Source organism: Protomyctophum parallelum, assembly GCF_964188405.1.
Source record: "Protomyctophum parallelum genome assembly, chromosome: 4".
Lineage (NCBI taxonomy): Eukaryota > Metazoa > Chordata > Actinopteri > Myctophiformes > Myctophidae > Protomyctophum > Protomyctophum parallelum.
Window position 1 is genome coordinate 52,697,526 of NC_139700.1, and position 16,945 is coordinate 52,714,470.

General features: G+C 45.4%; 1 protein-coding gene across 1 annotated transcript in view; it reads right to left on the reverse strand.

The window, feature by feature from the left end:
• Nucleotides 1–16,945, reverse strand: part of mon2 (MON2 homolog, regulator of endosome-to-Golgi trafficking) — a 100,849-nt gene that overhangs the window by 16,044 nt on the left and 67,860 nt on the right. Inside the window, exons 17-21 of the mRNA XM_083762877.1 lie at nt 16,624–16,704; nt 14,077–14,150; nt 13,424–13,514; nt 8,372–8,473; nt 1,083–1,198 (exon numbers count right to left, since the gene is read on the reverse strand). Of these exons, the coding sequence (XP_083619003.1) occupies nt 1,083–1,198; nt 8,372–8,473; nt 13,424–13,514; nt 14,077–14,150; nt 16,624–16,704 (464 nt within the window). The remainder of the gene's footprint in view (nt 1–1,082; nt 1,199–8,371; nt 8,474–13,423; nt 13,515–14,076; nt 14,151–16,623; nt 16,705–16,945) is intronic.

The window sequence follows — 16,945 nt, forward strand, 5'->3', positions numbered from 1 at the left end:
AGGAGGGGGAGGAGGAGGGAGGAGGAAGAGGAAGAGGAGGAGGAGGGGGAGGAGGAGGGAGGAGGAAGAGGAAGAGGAGGAGGAGGGTGGACAGAGGAGGAGGAGGAGGAGGAGGAGAGGAGGAGGAGGAGGGAGGAGGAGGAGGGAGGAGGAGGAGGAAGAGGAGGAGGAGGGGAGGAGGAGGGAGGAGGAAGAGGAAGAGGAGGAGGAGGGGGAGGAGGAGGGAGGAGGAAGAGGAAGAGGAGGAGGAGGGAGGAGGAGGAGGAAGAGGAAGAGGAGGAGGAGGGAGGAGGAGGAGGAGGGGGGGGGGGAGGAGGAGGAGGAGGAGGGGGAGGAGGAGGAGGAGGGGGGGAGGAGGAGGAGGGAGGAGAGGGAGGAGGAGGAGAGGGAGGAGGAGGAGGAGGAGGGAGGAGGAGGAGGGAGGAGGGGGGGAGGAGGAGGGAGGAGGAGAGGAGGAGGAGGAGTTGGAGGAGGAGGGAGGAGGAGGAGGAGGAAGAGGAGGGAGGAGGAGGAGGAGGAGGAGGGGGGAGGAGGAGGAGGAGGGGGAGGGGGAGGGGGAGGAGGAGGAGGAGGAGGAGGAGGAAGAGGAGGAAGGAGGAGGAGGAGGAGGAGGAGGAGGAGGAGGAGGAGGAGGAGGAGGAGGAGGAGGAGGAGGAGGAGGAGGAGGAGAGGAGGGAGGAGGAGGAGGAGGAGGAGGAGGAGGAGGAGGAGAGGTCATATTTTAGTAAAAATGTTTTAGTTTTAGTCGTCTACAGTTGATTTACAGTACAGTCGACTAAAATAGTTTTGGCATACCACGGCATCGTACTGTAATGCCCGATTTGTAAGAGCGGTTACCAAAGATTGCTGATCAACAAGCAACAAGTTTGCTATTTCCGGAGTGCAACTTCTATTCTGTATTCTCTTCTCTGAATCCCAGCCATCTACAGTAGTAACAGTACAGTAGTGCTACAGTACCTGGTTCTGGGCCAGTGGGGGGTCATGCTATCTACAGTAGTAACAGTACAGTAGTGCTACAGTACCTGGTTCTGGGCCAGTGGGGGGTCATGCTATCTACAGTAGTAACAGTACAGTAGGGCTACAGTACCTGGTTCTGGGCCAGTGGGGGGTCATGCTTGTAGGCCAGGCCAGCTTTGATGAGCGCCGTGACCGCCTCGGCCCCCCACTCCCTCATCCTGGAGTTGGGATGCTGGCAGACCTGCCACACACACACACACACACACACGCACGCACGCACACACACACACACACACGCGCGCGCGCGCACACACACAACGCACACACACGCACACACAGCGAGAGAGAGACACACACACAGAAGGGGGGGGGGGTATGGAGAAAGATATCAAACACACTGTAGGAGACTTTGTTCATGTCTGTGTTGATGAAAAAGACATCAGAGGAAGCAAGAGGCTGCTGAGGTGGGGCGTCTCCCTGTGCGTGGTGGTTCCCCCCCACCCCCCCCCCCCCCCCCCTCCGCACGGTGTGTCAAAGGCTATTCTTCAGACAGACAGACAGACAGACAGACAGACATACATACATACAGACAGACAGACAGACAGACAGACAGACAGACAGACAGACAGACAGACAGACAGACAGACAGACAGACAGACAGACAGACAGACAGACAGACAGACAGACAGACAGACAGACAGACAGCATAATCATAAAGGTGTGGTATTGATACACAGTTGAGTGTCACGGTAGGACTGTAAGTTGGGGAAACAATATTGTCCCGTCTAACCTGTGGAAGTAGCTAATAGTATAGTATAGTACTGTACACTCACAACAGGGCGCGTTATTTGACACGTTGTGAACTTTTTATTTTTTTGCTATTTAAAACATATGCAGGAAAGTGTCAAATAAGACTTAAAGCAGTAACTTTGTCATGTCAAGGACCTCCAAATTGACACTAATTAGCCCGCAGACCTAACCTGACGCTGCCAGATCCAAGAAGCTTGCTACACAAATTTGTTTCACAGCTTATTGGGATCTGGGATCGCGGAAGCAAATTCGATGACGGGGCTGTTCCTTTTTTTCAAGATACTTGGTAGATGATTGGATGGGACCGTCTGTCTATCACCGTGTGGGCGTGCAAACACAACCAATCATATTGACGTGTCTATATAGTTTCACATCCGGTTTCGCACATATCCCGCCCTTAGCTCACGCTGATTGGTCCGGTACGGAACGGATTTTTGTCAGCTCAACTCCCTGAGAGATCCCAGATGAGTGCTGTGTTGGGGAACATGGTTACCCAATACCGCCCTCATCTGGCAGCGTCAGGTTACCGCAGACCCCCATTTGAAAAGATATGCCAGGGACCCCCACCATAAGAGAAGATTTTTACGGCTCTAGCAGTGATTCTCAACCCGTTTAATTTCAAGGACCCCCAGTTTGACATGCATTAGTCTATGGGACCCCATTTAGTGGAATTTCTATCTCTGGGACCCCCAATTTATATTGTAAAATCAATGTTAATTTAAGTGTACAACTACAAATGGAACCAAAATGGATCCCCCAAACTTGAAATTAAACAGGTTGAGAATCACTGCTAGAGCCGTAAAAATCTTCTCTTATGGAGGTCCCTGGCATATCTTTTCAAATGGGGGTCCGTGGGCTGAAAAATGTCAATTTGGGGGACCTTAACATGAAAACGTTTGGGAACCACTGCTGTACATAACATTACATTACAACTACAAGTGTTTACAGCAAACATTGAAAATGAATCTTATGGTCACTTTAATAACCTGCTTTTGAACCTCCCTACCTCAATATGTAACTGTTTTTAACTTATGTTTTGTCTCACTGTCTGTACAATATGTCTATGCCTTACATGAAGATTTGTTTTGTGTTTTATACCTGCATGTCTTACATTGTTTTATAATACTGTATGTGATCTCGTCAGCATTGGAAATGAGGGAGAACCTCAATTTGCTCTTTCGAGAACAAATAAAGGTTTCAATCAGTCCTACCGTGCTCAAGTGTATCAATAGCATCATTCAGTTCTGCCAGGAGAAAAGTAAATACATTTAATGACTGATATCTTTAAATGATAGATCACGTTAGTGTAGATTTCTCCCTAAGGAAACCCCCAGAGGACAAAACAATAAGTCTGCATGGCTGTGCAAGATCGCAAACAAACATGAGCAGCAGCTTACAGCTATAGGTAGCTACAGTAGAGCCTGCAGGCCCTTTGTTTCTGTGATGAATCAAGAGACTTTTTAGTGTATAAATAGTGAGATAAAAATCCAGAGATAAGAACGATAGATTGAACGCATTAGCAGAGTGATGGCAATGCAGAGACAAAGGACATTTCAGTCCCTCAACTCCAGAAATGGGGGGAGAGAGAGAGAGAGAGAGAGAGAGAGACGAATGAAAGAGAATGTTAGCTTACCTTCTGCAAAAACAGACAGGAGTGCAAAAGAGAGGGGAGATAGAGAAAGAAGACACATTTGAAGAGATACGTACGTTGTCCAAATGCACACGCACGCACGCAACCACACACACACACACACACACACACACACACACACACACACACACACACACACACACACACACACACAAACACACCACATTTATCCACTTAAAACCCAGTGGGGAAACCTTAGCCGGAAATAGCAGATATACAAGCACTCAACTAGGGATGTTGAAAAAAGTTGAAAATCGACTCGATTATCGACTCATGCCTCCCGCGACTCAAAACGTATGAGTCGAAAAATCGTTTTTATTTGTATTATTATTTTTTCAGTCAGTCAGTGCCGCTCGTTGCATGCAAGTTTACTTTGAGCAGAGCGCTGTGGACCCCATCGTCCAAGGGTGTGTGCGTGTGTGTGTGGTGGGGGGTGGTATCTTAGCAACACTGAATGATCTGTCCCATTGGTCGTGTGCTCGTATCATGAGCCAATGGCTGCAGCTCTGAGCTTCCCAGACCCAGCTCATCTACACATGCCGTAAAGTGAGCTGACAGCCACAGGTCTGCTCTGTTCTGAGCGGTGAGCGCTCTTCTCTTCTCGTGAACGACGTGAAGAAAGCAGGATAGAGTTGTCAAATAAATCCCGCCGTCATTTATACTGTATTTATTATCCGACCCGACATTAAAATACGGAACAACGTGCGTCTCGTATCAGTTCATTACTCGTGACAGGCTGCAGACACTTGAGAGTTGGGACTATAGCGGCTAGCCGATAGCGCCGCTGCTCCTTCAGTTTCGTTGTTTACAAAATAAAGTTTATTTTTTATTATTGGGATTTGATCATTGTGCAAATTCTAAACATATGGATGCAGCTGCAGAAGTTGTGTTGCTTAAAGGAATGCATAGTTGCGTTCTCCTCAACTGCTGCGCAGCAACAAAAATATATAAAAATAATGAAGAAAAAAAAGGAAAAAAGTCGTTCGACGCGTCGATTTTTGGCCTCGATTCGTCGATTGGCCAAATATGAGTCGTTTGGCATCCCTACACTCAACGCGTCCCATTGAGAGGCTATTTTCTGCAACAACAAAATATATAATTTAAACAGAGCTTTTGTAGATCAGCTATTTTCAGCGAAAATGTCATATTTGAAGAGAAAAGTTCCAGCCCTGAGGGACTCCGCTCGGGCAACCATATCATGGGATTTAACCCATTCTGACCTGAGATCAGATTCATACGAGGTTTCCACTGGACACACCTGGTCTGATGAACCCATTCTGGCCTGAGATCAGATTCTAAAAATGTCAGTCGCTTTTCGATTTTTCAAAAATAGCAGACCTACAAGCTCGTATCGCGCCACTCGGTGGCGCGATATGAGCTTGTAGATCTGCTATTTTTCAATAGCTAAAGCATGACATGATGCTGACACCAAAATGGGTGCCCGTTCAGAATGGGTTAAGTGGTTTAAAGGACCACTTCACCACTTTTCAACGTATCTTCATATAATTGATCCCCACTAATAATCATGATAAAATACCACCATTTTGTGTCTCATAGGAGGGCTGTGGTCAGTTCAGAAATCCGTCCACCACCTGCAGGCTTTCTATTCCTAAAGAAAATCCGATGCGAAAATGGAAGGCATTGTTTCGCGCGATAATATAAATCTGAATTTATTTCATTTACATCTTGTCCTTGCCCAACGATGATGTCACTGGTGGACGGGTTTCTGAACTGCCCACAGCCCTCCTATATGAGACACAGACTGAGTAGAAACACATTGTGCTATTTTACTATGATTATTAGTGAGGACCAATTCTATGAACTCTAACTACAAAGATCACACAAGACAACAGAGAAACCACATGCCGTGAGTTAGTAAAATTAAAGTGATACATGGGGCTGTCGAGATCATGGCTTTTTAGCTGACCTTTAACAAAATAATAATAGAAATAATTGTGTGTTTTTTGGGGTTAGGGCCTATAAGCCGCTCGGCTTATAGGCTTTTGTAATTTATGTTATGGACTATTTCGTCTCTGTTTGGTGGAAACAAAAAACTGTTACTTTGCAAGATTCAAATTCAAAAATAGCAGTTGCAGATCTACATACAAGCTCAAAATGATCGTGGGGATCCATCTGCTACTTTTGATGCTTCTGTGTGACAAATGTACAGCAGTATGAACAAGTAGGGCTTTCATTTAAAGGCTTGTACTACTACTAATGCACTTGGAGCTTCTCAAACAGCGTGGATAAGAACTGTCATCTTCTGTTTGTATGTATCTATTTTTTTTAGCTAGAATGTGTTTTTTTTTCCATAAATATTTCATCCAGTATGTGTAACTTCTGCCAACTGCAAATCAGCAAAGTGATAAAGCTGAATTCATGGCAGTCTACCTACAGCCTAACCACAGCTGCAGAGACTGCAAGGAGCACGGGGATTAAAGAAACAGATAAATCACACTGTTCCAATCTGTGAAACGGCGTGAAAGGGAGTCCTCCACGCTAGTGCTGTGTTTCCTAAGCAATTAACATAATATAACAATTAACCCAATATATAAAACAGTGGTTCTTCTCAAAATGAGCGAGGCCTAGGGACTGACTCTCTGGGTTCCCATGAGCAGGTTCCAAATTAACCCTGACAGGTCTGTAACTCAAGAGTATAAATAGTTTGACAACCTCAGAGTATGTACATGGTAAATGGTGCATTTATATAGCGCCTTTATCCAAAGCGCTTTGCATAGGTTTTGCATCAATTCACCCATTCACACACACATTCACACACCGATGGCAGCGGAAACCAATGCAAGGCACCAACCAGCACATCAGGAGCAATTAGGGGTTCAGTCGAGTCTTGCTCAAGGACACTTCGACACTAACTCTGGGGGAGCCCGGATTCGAACTGGCAACCTTGCCGTTACCTTTACGATTTGCACACATTTTTCACAATTTTAAACACAATGGTTAAAGTGGTTAAAAGCTCTAATGTGACACAGGTTGCGTCCAAGGTTCCCTCCAGTAAGTGAGCAGTCAGTAGCAGTGTTGTTCAAGTTACTTTTAACCCATTCTGAACGGGCACCCATTTTGGTGTTGGCATCATGTTATGCTTTAGCTATTGAAAAATAGCAGATCTACAAGCTCATATCGCGCCACCGAGTGGCGCGATACGAGCGGCGCGATACGAGCTTGTAGGTCTGCTATTTTTTTTTAAATCGAAGAGCGACTGACATTTTTAGAATCTGATCTCAGGTCAGAATGGCTTCATCAGACCAGTGTGTGTCCAGTGGAAACCTCGTATGAATCTGATCTCAGGTCAGAATGGGTTAAAAAGTAAAGAGTTATAGTTATAGTTACTTATCTAAAAAAGTAACTAGTTACTTTACTAGTTATTAAATTATGAAAGTAACTACTTTCAAGTTACTTTACTTTACTTTAAAAAATAATAATATAAAAAACGATTTAAAAGAAGGTTTTTTGTTCTGTCGCACAGTAAGAGAAAAGACAACTCCCTCCTAACATTATGAAATGTAGTGGAACAATACATTTTTATTTTATTTTTTATAATAATCAAATAAAAAATGAGTCCATATATCTGCAGTGGTAGAGAGATATTCTAATTCATCAAATGTATTTTTGAGCTCATCTTCCATTTTAGAATATTCACTGTTCAGGTATTTGGAAAATGTATTTCTGCACATTGGCCCTGCTTTCACTGGTTTTTTGCTGACCAAGGAACAGACTCCACCGTTGAGAGGGGAAGCATTTCCTCAACAACATCGGCTACCTAGCAATCATTTTGTCAAGTTGACTCTTGGTCAAATCAGACAAAGATCGATTTTAAATGGCCACAGTAGCATGTGCTACTGTGGCCATTTAAAATGGATCTTTGTCTGATTTGTCTACTGTGGCCATTTAAAATGGATCTTTGTCTGATTTGGTGGTGTTCTGTTGGTCCATGTGTGAGGCATGGACTGATTTGCATTTTCATGTTTTTGTCGTCCTTTACCCGCAAGTTCTCAAAATAATGCTTGTATTTCCAACCCATCCGATCTCGCCGTTATCCGCATTTGCCATTGTATGTAGCGTGTGGTAATAATAATAACATTAAATGTTAATAATAACATTGTAATAATAACATTGTATGTAGCGTGTGGTAATAACGTTCGTTCAACCGGCGTTTTCTGTGTATGCGTTATACAAGGGTTTGTGTGTCTGTGTCATAGACTGTAGGTCTGTGTTTACCACAGCACAGGCATTAAGGAAAGACCTCTCTGATTGGCTTACCCTGAAATCTGGCCCTACGTTAGCCAATCAATGACCTCTTCTGTGACGTGCTTTGTTCATGTTAACCCATTCTGACCGGGCACCCATTTTGGTGTCAGCATCATGTTATGCTTTAGCTATTGAAAAATAGCAGATCTACAAGCTCATATCGCGCCACCGAGTGGCGCGATATGAGCTTGTAGGTCTGCTATTTTTGAAAAATCGAAGAACGACTGACATTTTTAGAATCTGATCTCAGGTCAGAATGGGTTGATCAGACCAGTGTGTGTCCAGTGGAAACCTCGTATGAATCTGATCTCAGGTCAGAATGGGTTGATCAGACCAGTGTGTGTCCAGTGGAAACCTCGTATGAATCTGATCTCAGGTCAGAATGGGTTAAGAGTGAAAAGCCATGTGGGCTCAGAGGCTAGTATGAGAGCACAACCTGTCAACAGAGTACGACACAGAGAGCGCTCTCTCAGCAGTCAGCACAGAGACCACGGGGAGACTTTTCACTTGGTTGCCATAACGTGGGTCACGCACGCACAATAACTATAACGCCGTTATGGAATGGGGAAATGTAAAGCGTTACGTTACACGTTAGTGCAAAAAGTAGTTTCGTTGTATAACGTAACGTCATGTAAGGGCGTTAGTTACAACACTGGTCAGTAGTACCGGTAGTAATAAAGGTTATACCTCCAGTAAGTGACCGGTCAGAGGTCTCCAGAGGATCTCGATGCGGTCCATGTTGACCAGACCCGTCTCCAGCAGCTTGGCCACGGCAAACAGAGAGGGCTCCTAAAGACAGGACCACAACATGGAGGTCAATAAGGTAGTCAGGACCACAACATGGAGGTCAATAAGGTAGTCAGGACCACAACATGGAGGTCAATAAGGTAGTCAGGACCACAACATGGAGGTCAATAAGGTAGTCAGGACGACATGGAGGTCAATAAGGTAGTCAGGACGACATGGAGGTCAATAAGGTAGTCAGGACGACATGGAGGTCAATAAGGTAGTCAGGACGACATGGAGGTCAATAAGGTAGTCAGGACGACATGGAGGTCAATAAGGTAGTCAGGACGACATGGAGGTCAATAAGGTAGTCAGGACGACATGGAGGTCAATAAGGTAGTCAGGACGACATGGAGGTCAATAAGGTAGTCAGGACGACATGGAGGTCAATAAGGTAGTCAGGACGACATGGAGGTCAATAAGGTAGTCAGGACGACATGGAGGTCAATAAGGTAGTCAGGACGACATGGAGGTCAATAAGGTAGTCAGGACAACAACATGGAGGTCAATAAGGTAGTCAGGACAACATGGAGGTCAATAAGGTAGTCAGGACAACATGGAGGTCAATAAGGTAGTCAGGACAACATGGAGGTCAATAAGGTAGTCAGGACCACAACATGGAGGTCAATAAGGTAGTCAGGACAACATGGAGGTCAATAAGGTAGTCAGGACAACATGGAGGTCAATAAGGTAGTCAGGACCACAACATGGAGGTCAATAAGGTAGTCAGGACAACATGGAGGTCAATAAGGTAGTCAGGACAACATGGAGGTCAATAAGGTAGTCAGGACCACAACATGGAGGTCAATAAGGTAGTCAGGACAACATGGAGGTCAATAAGGTAGTCAGGACAACATGGAGGTCAATAAGGTAGTCAGGACGACATGGAGGTCAATAAGGTAGTCAGGACGACATGGAGGTCAATAAGGTAGTCAGGACGACATGGAGGTCAATAAGGTAGTCAGGACAACATGGAGGTCAATAAGGTAGTCAGGACGACATGGAGGTCAATAAGGTAGTCAGGACGACATGGAGGTCAATAAGGTAGTCAGGACGACATGGAGGTCAATAAGGTAGTCAGGACGACATGGAGGTCAATAAGGTAGTCAGGACCACAACATGGAGGTCAATAAGGTAGTCAGGACCACAACATGGAGGTCAATAAGGTAGTCAGGACCACAACATGGAGGTCAATAAGGTAGTCAGGACCACAACATGGAGGTCAATAAGGTAGTCAGGACCACAACATGGAGGTCAATAAGGTAGTCAGGACCACAACATGGAGGTCAATAAGGTAGTCAGGACGACATGGAGGTCAATAAGGTAGTCAGGACGACATGGAGGTCAATAAGGTAGTCAGGACGACATGGAGGTCAATAAGGTAGTCAGGACGACATGGAGGTCAATAAGGTAGTCAGGACGACATGGAGGTCAATAAGGTAGTCAGGACGACATGGAGGTCAATAAGGTAGTCAGGACGACATGGAGGTCAATAAGGTAGTCAGGACCACAACATGGAGGTCAATAAGGTAGTCAGGACAACATGGAGGTCAATAAGGTAGTCAGGACGACATGGAGGTCAATAAGGTAGTCAGGACGACATGGAGGTCAATAAGGTAGTCAGGACGACATGGAGGTCAATAAGGTAGTCAGGACAACAACATGGAGGTCAATAAGGTAGTCAGGACAACATGGAGGTCAATAAGGTAGTCAGGACAACATGGAGGTCAATAAGGTAGTCAGGACAACAACATGGAGGTCAATAAGGTAGTCAGGACAACATGGAGGTCAATAAGGTAGTCAGGACAACATGGAGGTCAATAAGGTAGTCAGGACAACATGGAGGTCAATAAGGTAGTCAGGACCACAACATGGAGGTCAATAAGGTAGTCAGGACAACATGGAGGTCAATAAGGTAGTCAGGACAACATGGAGGTCAATAAGGTAGTCAGGACCACAACATGGAGGTCAATAAGGTAGTCAGGACAACATGGAGGTCAATAAGGTAGTCAGGACAACATGGAGGTCAATAAGGTAGTCAGGACCACAACATGGAGGTCAATAAGGTAGTCAGGACAACATGGAGGTCAATAAGGTAGTCAGGACAACATGGAGGTCAATAAGGTAGTCAGGACGACATGGAGGTCAATAAGGTAGTCAGGACGACATGGAGGTCAATAAGGTAGTCAGGACGACATGGAGGTCAATAAGGTAGTCAGGACGACATGGAGGTCAATAAGGTAGTCAGGACGACATGGAGGTCAATAAGGTAGTCAGGACGACATGGAGGTCAATAAGGTAGTCAGGACGACATGGAGGTCAATAAGGTAGTCAGGACAACAACATGGAGGTCAATAAGGTAGTCAGGACAACATGGAGGTCAATAAGGTAGTCAGGACAACATGGAGGTCAATAAGGTAGTCAGGACAACAACATGGAGGTCAATAAGGTAGTCAGGACAACATGGAGGTCAATAAGGTAGTCAGGACAACATGGAGGTCAATAAGGTAGTCAGGACAACATGGAGGTCAATAAGGTAGTCAGGACCACAACATGGAGGTCAATAAGGTAGTCAGGACAACATGGAGGTCAATAAGGTAGTCAGGACAACATGGAGGTCAATAAGGTAGTCAGGACCACAACATGGAGGTCAATAAGGTAGTCAGGACAACATGGAGGTCAATAAGGTAGTCAGGACAACATGGAGGTCAATAAGGTAGTCAGGACCACAACATGGAGGTCAATAAGGTAGTCAGGACAACATGGAGGTCAATAAGGTAGTCAGGACAACATGGAGGTCAATAAGGTAGTCAGGACAACATGGAGGTCAATAAGGTAGTCAGGACAACATGGAGGTCAATAAGGTAGTCAGGACGACAACATGGAGGTCAATAAGGTAGTCAGGACCACAACATGGAGGTCAATAAGGTAGTCAGGACAACATGGAGGTCAATAAGGTAGTCAGGACAACATGGAGGTCAATAAGGTAGTCAGGACCACAACATGGAGGTCAATAAGGTAGTCAGGACAACATGGAGGTCAATAAGGTAGTCAGGACAACAACATGGAGGTCAATAAGGTAGTCAGGACCACAACATGGAGGTCAATAAGGTAGTCAGGACAACATGGAGGTCAATAAGGTAGTCAGGACAACATGGAGGTCAATAAGGTAGTCAGGACCACAACATGGAGGTCAATAAGGTAGTCAGGACAACATGGAGGTCAATAAGGTAGTCAGGACAACATGGAGGTCAATAAGGTAGTCAGGACAACAACATGGAGGTCAATAAGGTAGTCAGGACCACAACATGGAGGTCAATAAGGTAGTCAGGACAACATGGAGGTCAATAAGGTAGTCAGGACAACATGGAGGTCAATAAGGTAGTCAGGACAACATGGAGGTCAATAAGGTAGTCAGGACCACAACATGGAGGTCAATAAGGTAGTCAGGACAACATGGAGGTCAATAAGGTAGTCAGGACAACATGGAGGTCAATAAGGTAGTCAGGACAACATGGAGGTCAATAAGGTAGTCAGGACAACATGGAGGTCAATAAGGTAGTCAGGACAACATGGAGGTCAATAAGGTAGTCAGGACAACATGGAGGTCAATAAGGTAGTCAGGACAACATGGAGGTCAATAAGGTAGTCAGGACAACATGGAGGTCAATAAGGTAGTCAGGACAACATGGAGGTCAATAAGGTAGTCAGGACAACATGGAGGTCAATAAGGTAGTCAGGACAACATGGAGGTCAATAAGGTAGTCAGGACAACATGGAGGTCAATAAGGTAGTCAGGACAACATGGAGGTCAATAAGGTAGTCAGGACAACATGGAGGTCAATAAGGTAGTCAGGACAACATGGAGGTCAATAAGGTAGTCAGGACAACATGGAGGTCAATAAGGTAGTCAGGACAACATGGAGGTCAATAAGGTAGTCAGGACAACATGGAGGTCAATAAGGTAGTCAGGACAACATGGAGGTCAATAAGGTAGTCAGGACAACATGGAGGTCAATAAGGTAGTCAGGACAACATGGAGGTCAATAAGGTAGTCAGGACAACATGGAGGTCAATAAGGTAGTCAGGACAACATGGAGGTCAATAAGGTAGTCAGGACCACAACATGGAGGTCAATAAGGTAGTCAGGACAACATGGAGGTCAATAAGGTAGTCAGGACCACAACATGGAGGTCAATAAGGTACACGTGGACATAATAATCTTCCTGAATTATGTACAAAAATCAAGGGGTAAGTTGGACAGAGAATTATGGGGAAAACACCATACGAAAAGCACCACAGGAATGAATATGTTAGACCTGCATTGCAGTAGCCTCGACACTTTCATTTTGTTTCACCTGAATCGCTAGAACTTTTTTTTTTTTTAAATGGGCGCTGCGACGAGTTGTGAGCTTGTAAATCTGCTATTTTCAGCAAGTGTATAAAATCTGTCATTACGACAGCATCGAGGCACGCCGAAATACATTTTAGTCCAGTAAATCAACTGTAGATTTAGTCGACTAAAATATTATGACATTTAGTCGACTAAAAATAGACACCAAGACATTCCGGGTGACAAAAGAAATGTGACTAAAAACTAAATTATTTTGCGTGTCTTAAGTACCAGGTCTTATCACCTAACTTGAGTAAACTAAAGACCTGGAGGCGTGATCAATGCCATTTGGCTATTCTGAGTGGCCAAAGAGCATTGATCACGCCTCCAGGTCATGTTATGATTTAGCTATTGAAAAATAGCAGACCTACAAGCTCGTAGCGCGCCACCGAGTGGCGCGCTACGAGCTTGTAGGTCTGCTATTTTTGAAAAATCGAAGAACGACTGACATTTTTTTAGAATCTGATCTCAGGTCAGAATTGGTTAATCAGACCAATGTTTGTCCAGTGGAAACCTCGTATGAATCTGATCTCAGGTCAGAATGGACGGTGACTCTGTACCTTGTTGTTTCCATAGGCCATCTCCATGGCCTCCAGAGAGAGGGAGCAGAGGGCGTTGATCAGGTGGTGCAAGGACACGTCGTCGAGGTATCTACAACGCACGCACGCACGCACGCACACACACACACACACACACACACACACACACACACACACACACACACACACACACACACACACACACACACACACACACACACACACACACACACACACACACACACACACACACACACACACACACACACACACACACACACACACACGCACGCACACAGGTGAGTATGCATGGTCATGTGTGCAGCTGTAGTGATCCGATATTAAAGGTATATTCAGTGATTTCACTCAAAAAACCTTAGGTTTCGTTTTTGGCTGTGGGACCGAGCCTTTCGTCCAATCAGGATAGAGAGTCAAAAACGAAACCTAAGGTTTTTTGACCCCCAGGGGTTAACTGGGGACAGGGAGGAACTCCTTATATGGCCAGCACACTCTATAGTAGGGAGGATTATCACAACAAAACAAAAAAATAAGTGATATTTGAATTAAGTGAAATCACTGAATACACCTTTAAACCAAAGTATTGTTTACTGTATTATTATTATTATTATTATTATTATTATTATTGAGTATGATGTGATTGTGTTAGTATTTACTGTGAGCTTTCAAACAGCCTGGAGAGGATGTTGGAGATGACGGGCAGGTCCGTCATCACCGCCGTGGTCAACACCTGTATGTACAGCACACGCACGAGCACACGCACACGCACACACACGCACACACGCACACACGCACACACACACACACACACACAAAAACAAATACATGCCGTCAGTACTCAGTACATGCACACTCACACACACGCGCTCAAACACATGCACACGCTTACACACACACACGCACACACACACACACACACACACACACACACCAACCAAACACACACACACACACACACACACACACACACACACACACACACACACACACACACACACACACACACACACACACCAAACAAACACACACACACACACAGCATCAGCTGTGACTTTTAAGTAGTTTATTTATGCTGCAGTGGTGCTCAAACCTTTTTCATGTCAAGGACCCACAGAATTATAATGTATTGCAGAAAAACAGCTTTCATCCCAGGCTTTGTTAGGGCCGATTCATACTCCTATTTTACCGCTGTTTCGGCTCGTCAGAAATGTTCAGTAGCACCGAAGAGCCGACTTTAGGACGGTACCCGCCCCCCCCCCCCCCCCCCCCCCCCCGAACCTCAAATGACGTCAAATTGTAGGCTCTACAGAGCCGAACCGACTTTTATTCGGCTCTAAAATAGGAGTATGAATCGGCCCTTAGACTTCCTTTCGGTACAGAACTATGAGTGCTCATGATTTCAGACAAACGGTACAGTAGGTGAATCAGGGCAGCACTCTTACCCAAACAATTTACATTAACAATAGTGCCTTTTGTTTAGGATAACAATCAACCAACCATTCACGCAAAACACATTCAACACAGCCACGGTGGAGGAAAACACACAGTCGGGGGGGCTCATTGTCTTGCTCAAGGGCACTTCAACTTGGGGGGGGGGGGTAACAGAGCAGCGGTTCTCTAGAGCAGCGGTTTCCAACCCTTTACATATCAAGGCCCGTTCTTTATTCAGCATTTATTTTATTTTATAAATAGCGTCACTCATCACAACGACCACGTCCGGTTCAATGTGGCTCAAAGAAGCTGACTAAAGAGAGTCTTCTATTGCATTTAACTGGCACTTAGCTCTGTATGGAGCCCTCTGGTGGCCGGCATATATTGGGTGTTAACTAGAGCTGGGACTCGATTAAAAAAAATTATCTAATTAATCAGAGGCTTTGCGATTAATTAATCTAGATTAATCGCATTTTAATCGCATATCAATATTCAACCCGAGAACAGAGAAAAACCTTTTTTTTTTAATGTTTTTTGGTATCCCAGTGAATCAATGAATAGTGACTACAGGATACCACTCATTTTCAACATTTTACTGTCATTAATATACCTGTTGTGGAAATAATAATAAAAAGTCACCCCATTCTGTGTTGCCTAGAACTGGAGGTCAGTAACAGTAACAAGTACATCTCAGTGACATCACAAAGCTGTACTTACTTCATATTGTTACTGTTTTTTGTCAGACCTCCAGTTCTAGGCAACACAAAATGGAGTGACTTTTTATTATTTCCAGTTTTCAGTACTATAGAAAAGCGCCCTCAAGGATCCTAAAAATTATATGTAATTGGCCGCCGACCCCCCATCTGAAAATATGTTGTTCCAGGGACCCCCCAGAAGCAAGGATTTGAGTTAAAGACGTTCACTCTGAAAGAATATATGTTCAAAGATTTGGGCCATATTTTCACGTTTTGTTCAAAAATAGCAGACCTACAAGCTTGTATGAGCTTGTAGATCTGCTATTTTTCAATAGCTAAAGCAATACGTAATGCTTAAAACACCAAAAGGGGTTCCCGCCCCAAAATGGGTGTTAATGGCCTAACAATGGGGTCTCATCTCTCACCGTGCTGGGACCCTCCACTGCTCTGCCAGGCTAACCCTAACCCTAACCATAACGATGGGGTCTCATCTCTCACCGTGCTGGGACCCTCCACTGCTCTGCCAGGCTAACCCTAACCCTAACCCTAACGATGGGGGTCTCATCTCTCACCGTGCTGGGACCCTCCACTGCTCTGCCAGGCTAACCCTAACCCTAACCCTAACGATGGGGTCTCATCTCTCACCGTGCTGGGACCCTCCACTGCTCTGCCAGGCTAACCCTAACCCTAACGATGGGGTCTCATCTCTCACCGTGCTGGGACCCTCCACTGCTCTGCCAGGCTAACCCTAACCCTAACGATGGGGTCTCATCTCTCACCGTGCTGGGACCCTCCACTGCTCTGCCAGGCTAACCCTAACCCTAACCCTAACCCTAACCCTAACGATGGGGTCTCATCTCTCACCGTGCTGGGACCCTCCACTGCTCTGCCAGGCTAACCCTAACCCTAACGATGGGGTCTCATCTCTCACCGTGCTGGGACCCTCCACTGCTCTGCCAGGCTAACCCTAACCCTAACCCTAACGATGGGGTCTCATCTCTCACCGTGCTGGGACCCTCCACTGCTCTGCCAGGCTAACCCTAACCCTAACCCTAACGATGGGGTCTCATCTCTCACCGTGCTGGGACCCTCCACTGCTCTGCCAGGCTTCAGGGCTCCCCCGGACCCCGGCTTCAGCCCCAGGATCCACACCAGGTGCTGAAAACAGACCAAAGAGAGTGAAACCTGAACCCGGTTCAACCACAATTGTTTGCATAATTTTGCCCAAATCGTGCCGAAAAGTTAAAACAACATTGTGAGCATTGTGAGCTTAATTTCCACTTAAAAACAAATTAATTGAAATATAAAATGATAGCCATGATGACGTTATTTGTCATATCCGCCTTGTGCAATTTTGTGTGTGTGCGGAGTAGTACCTGTAGTGTGTGTGTGTGTGTGT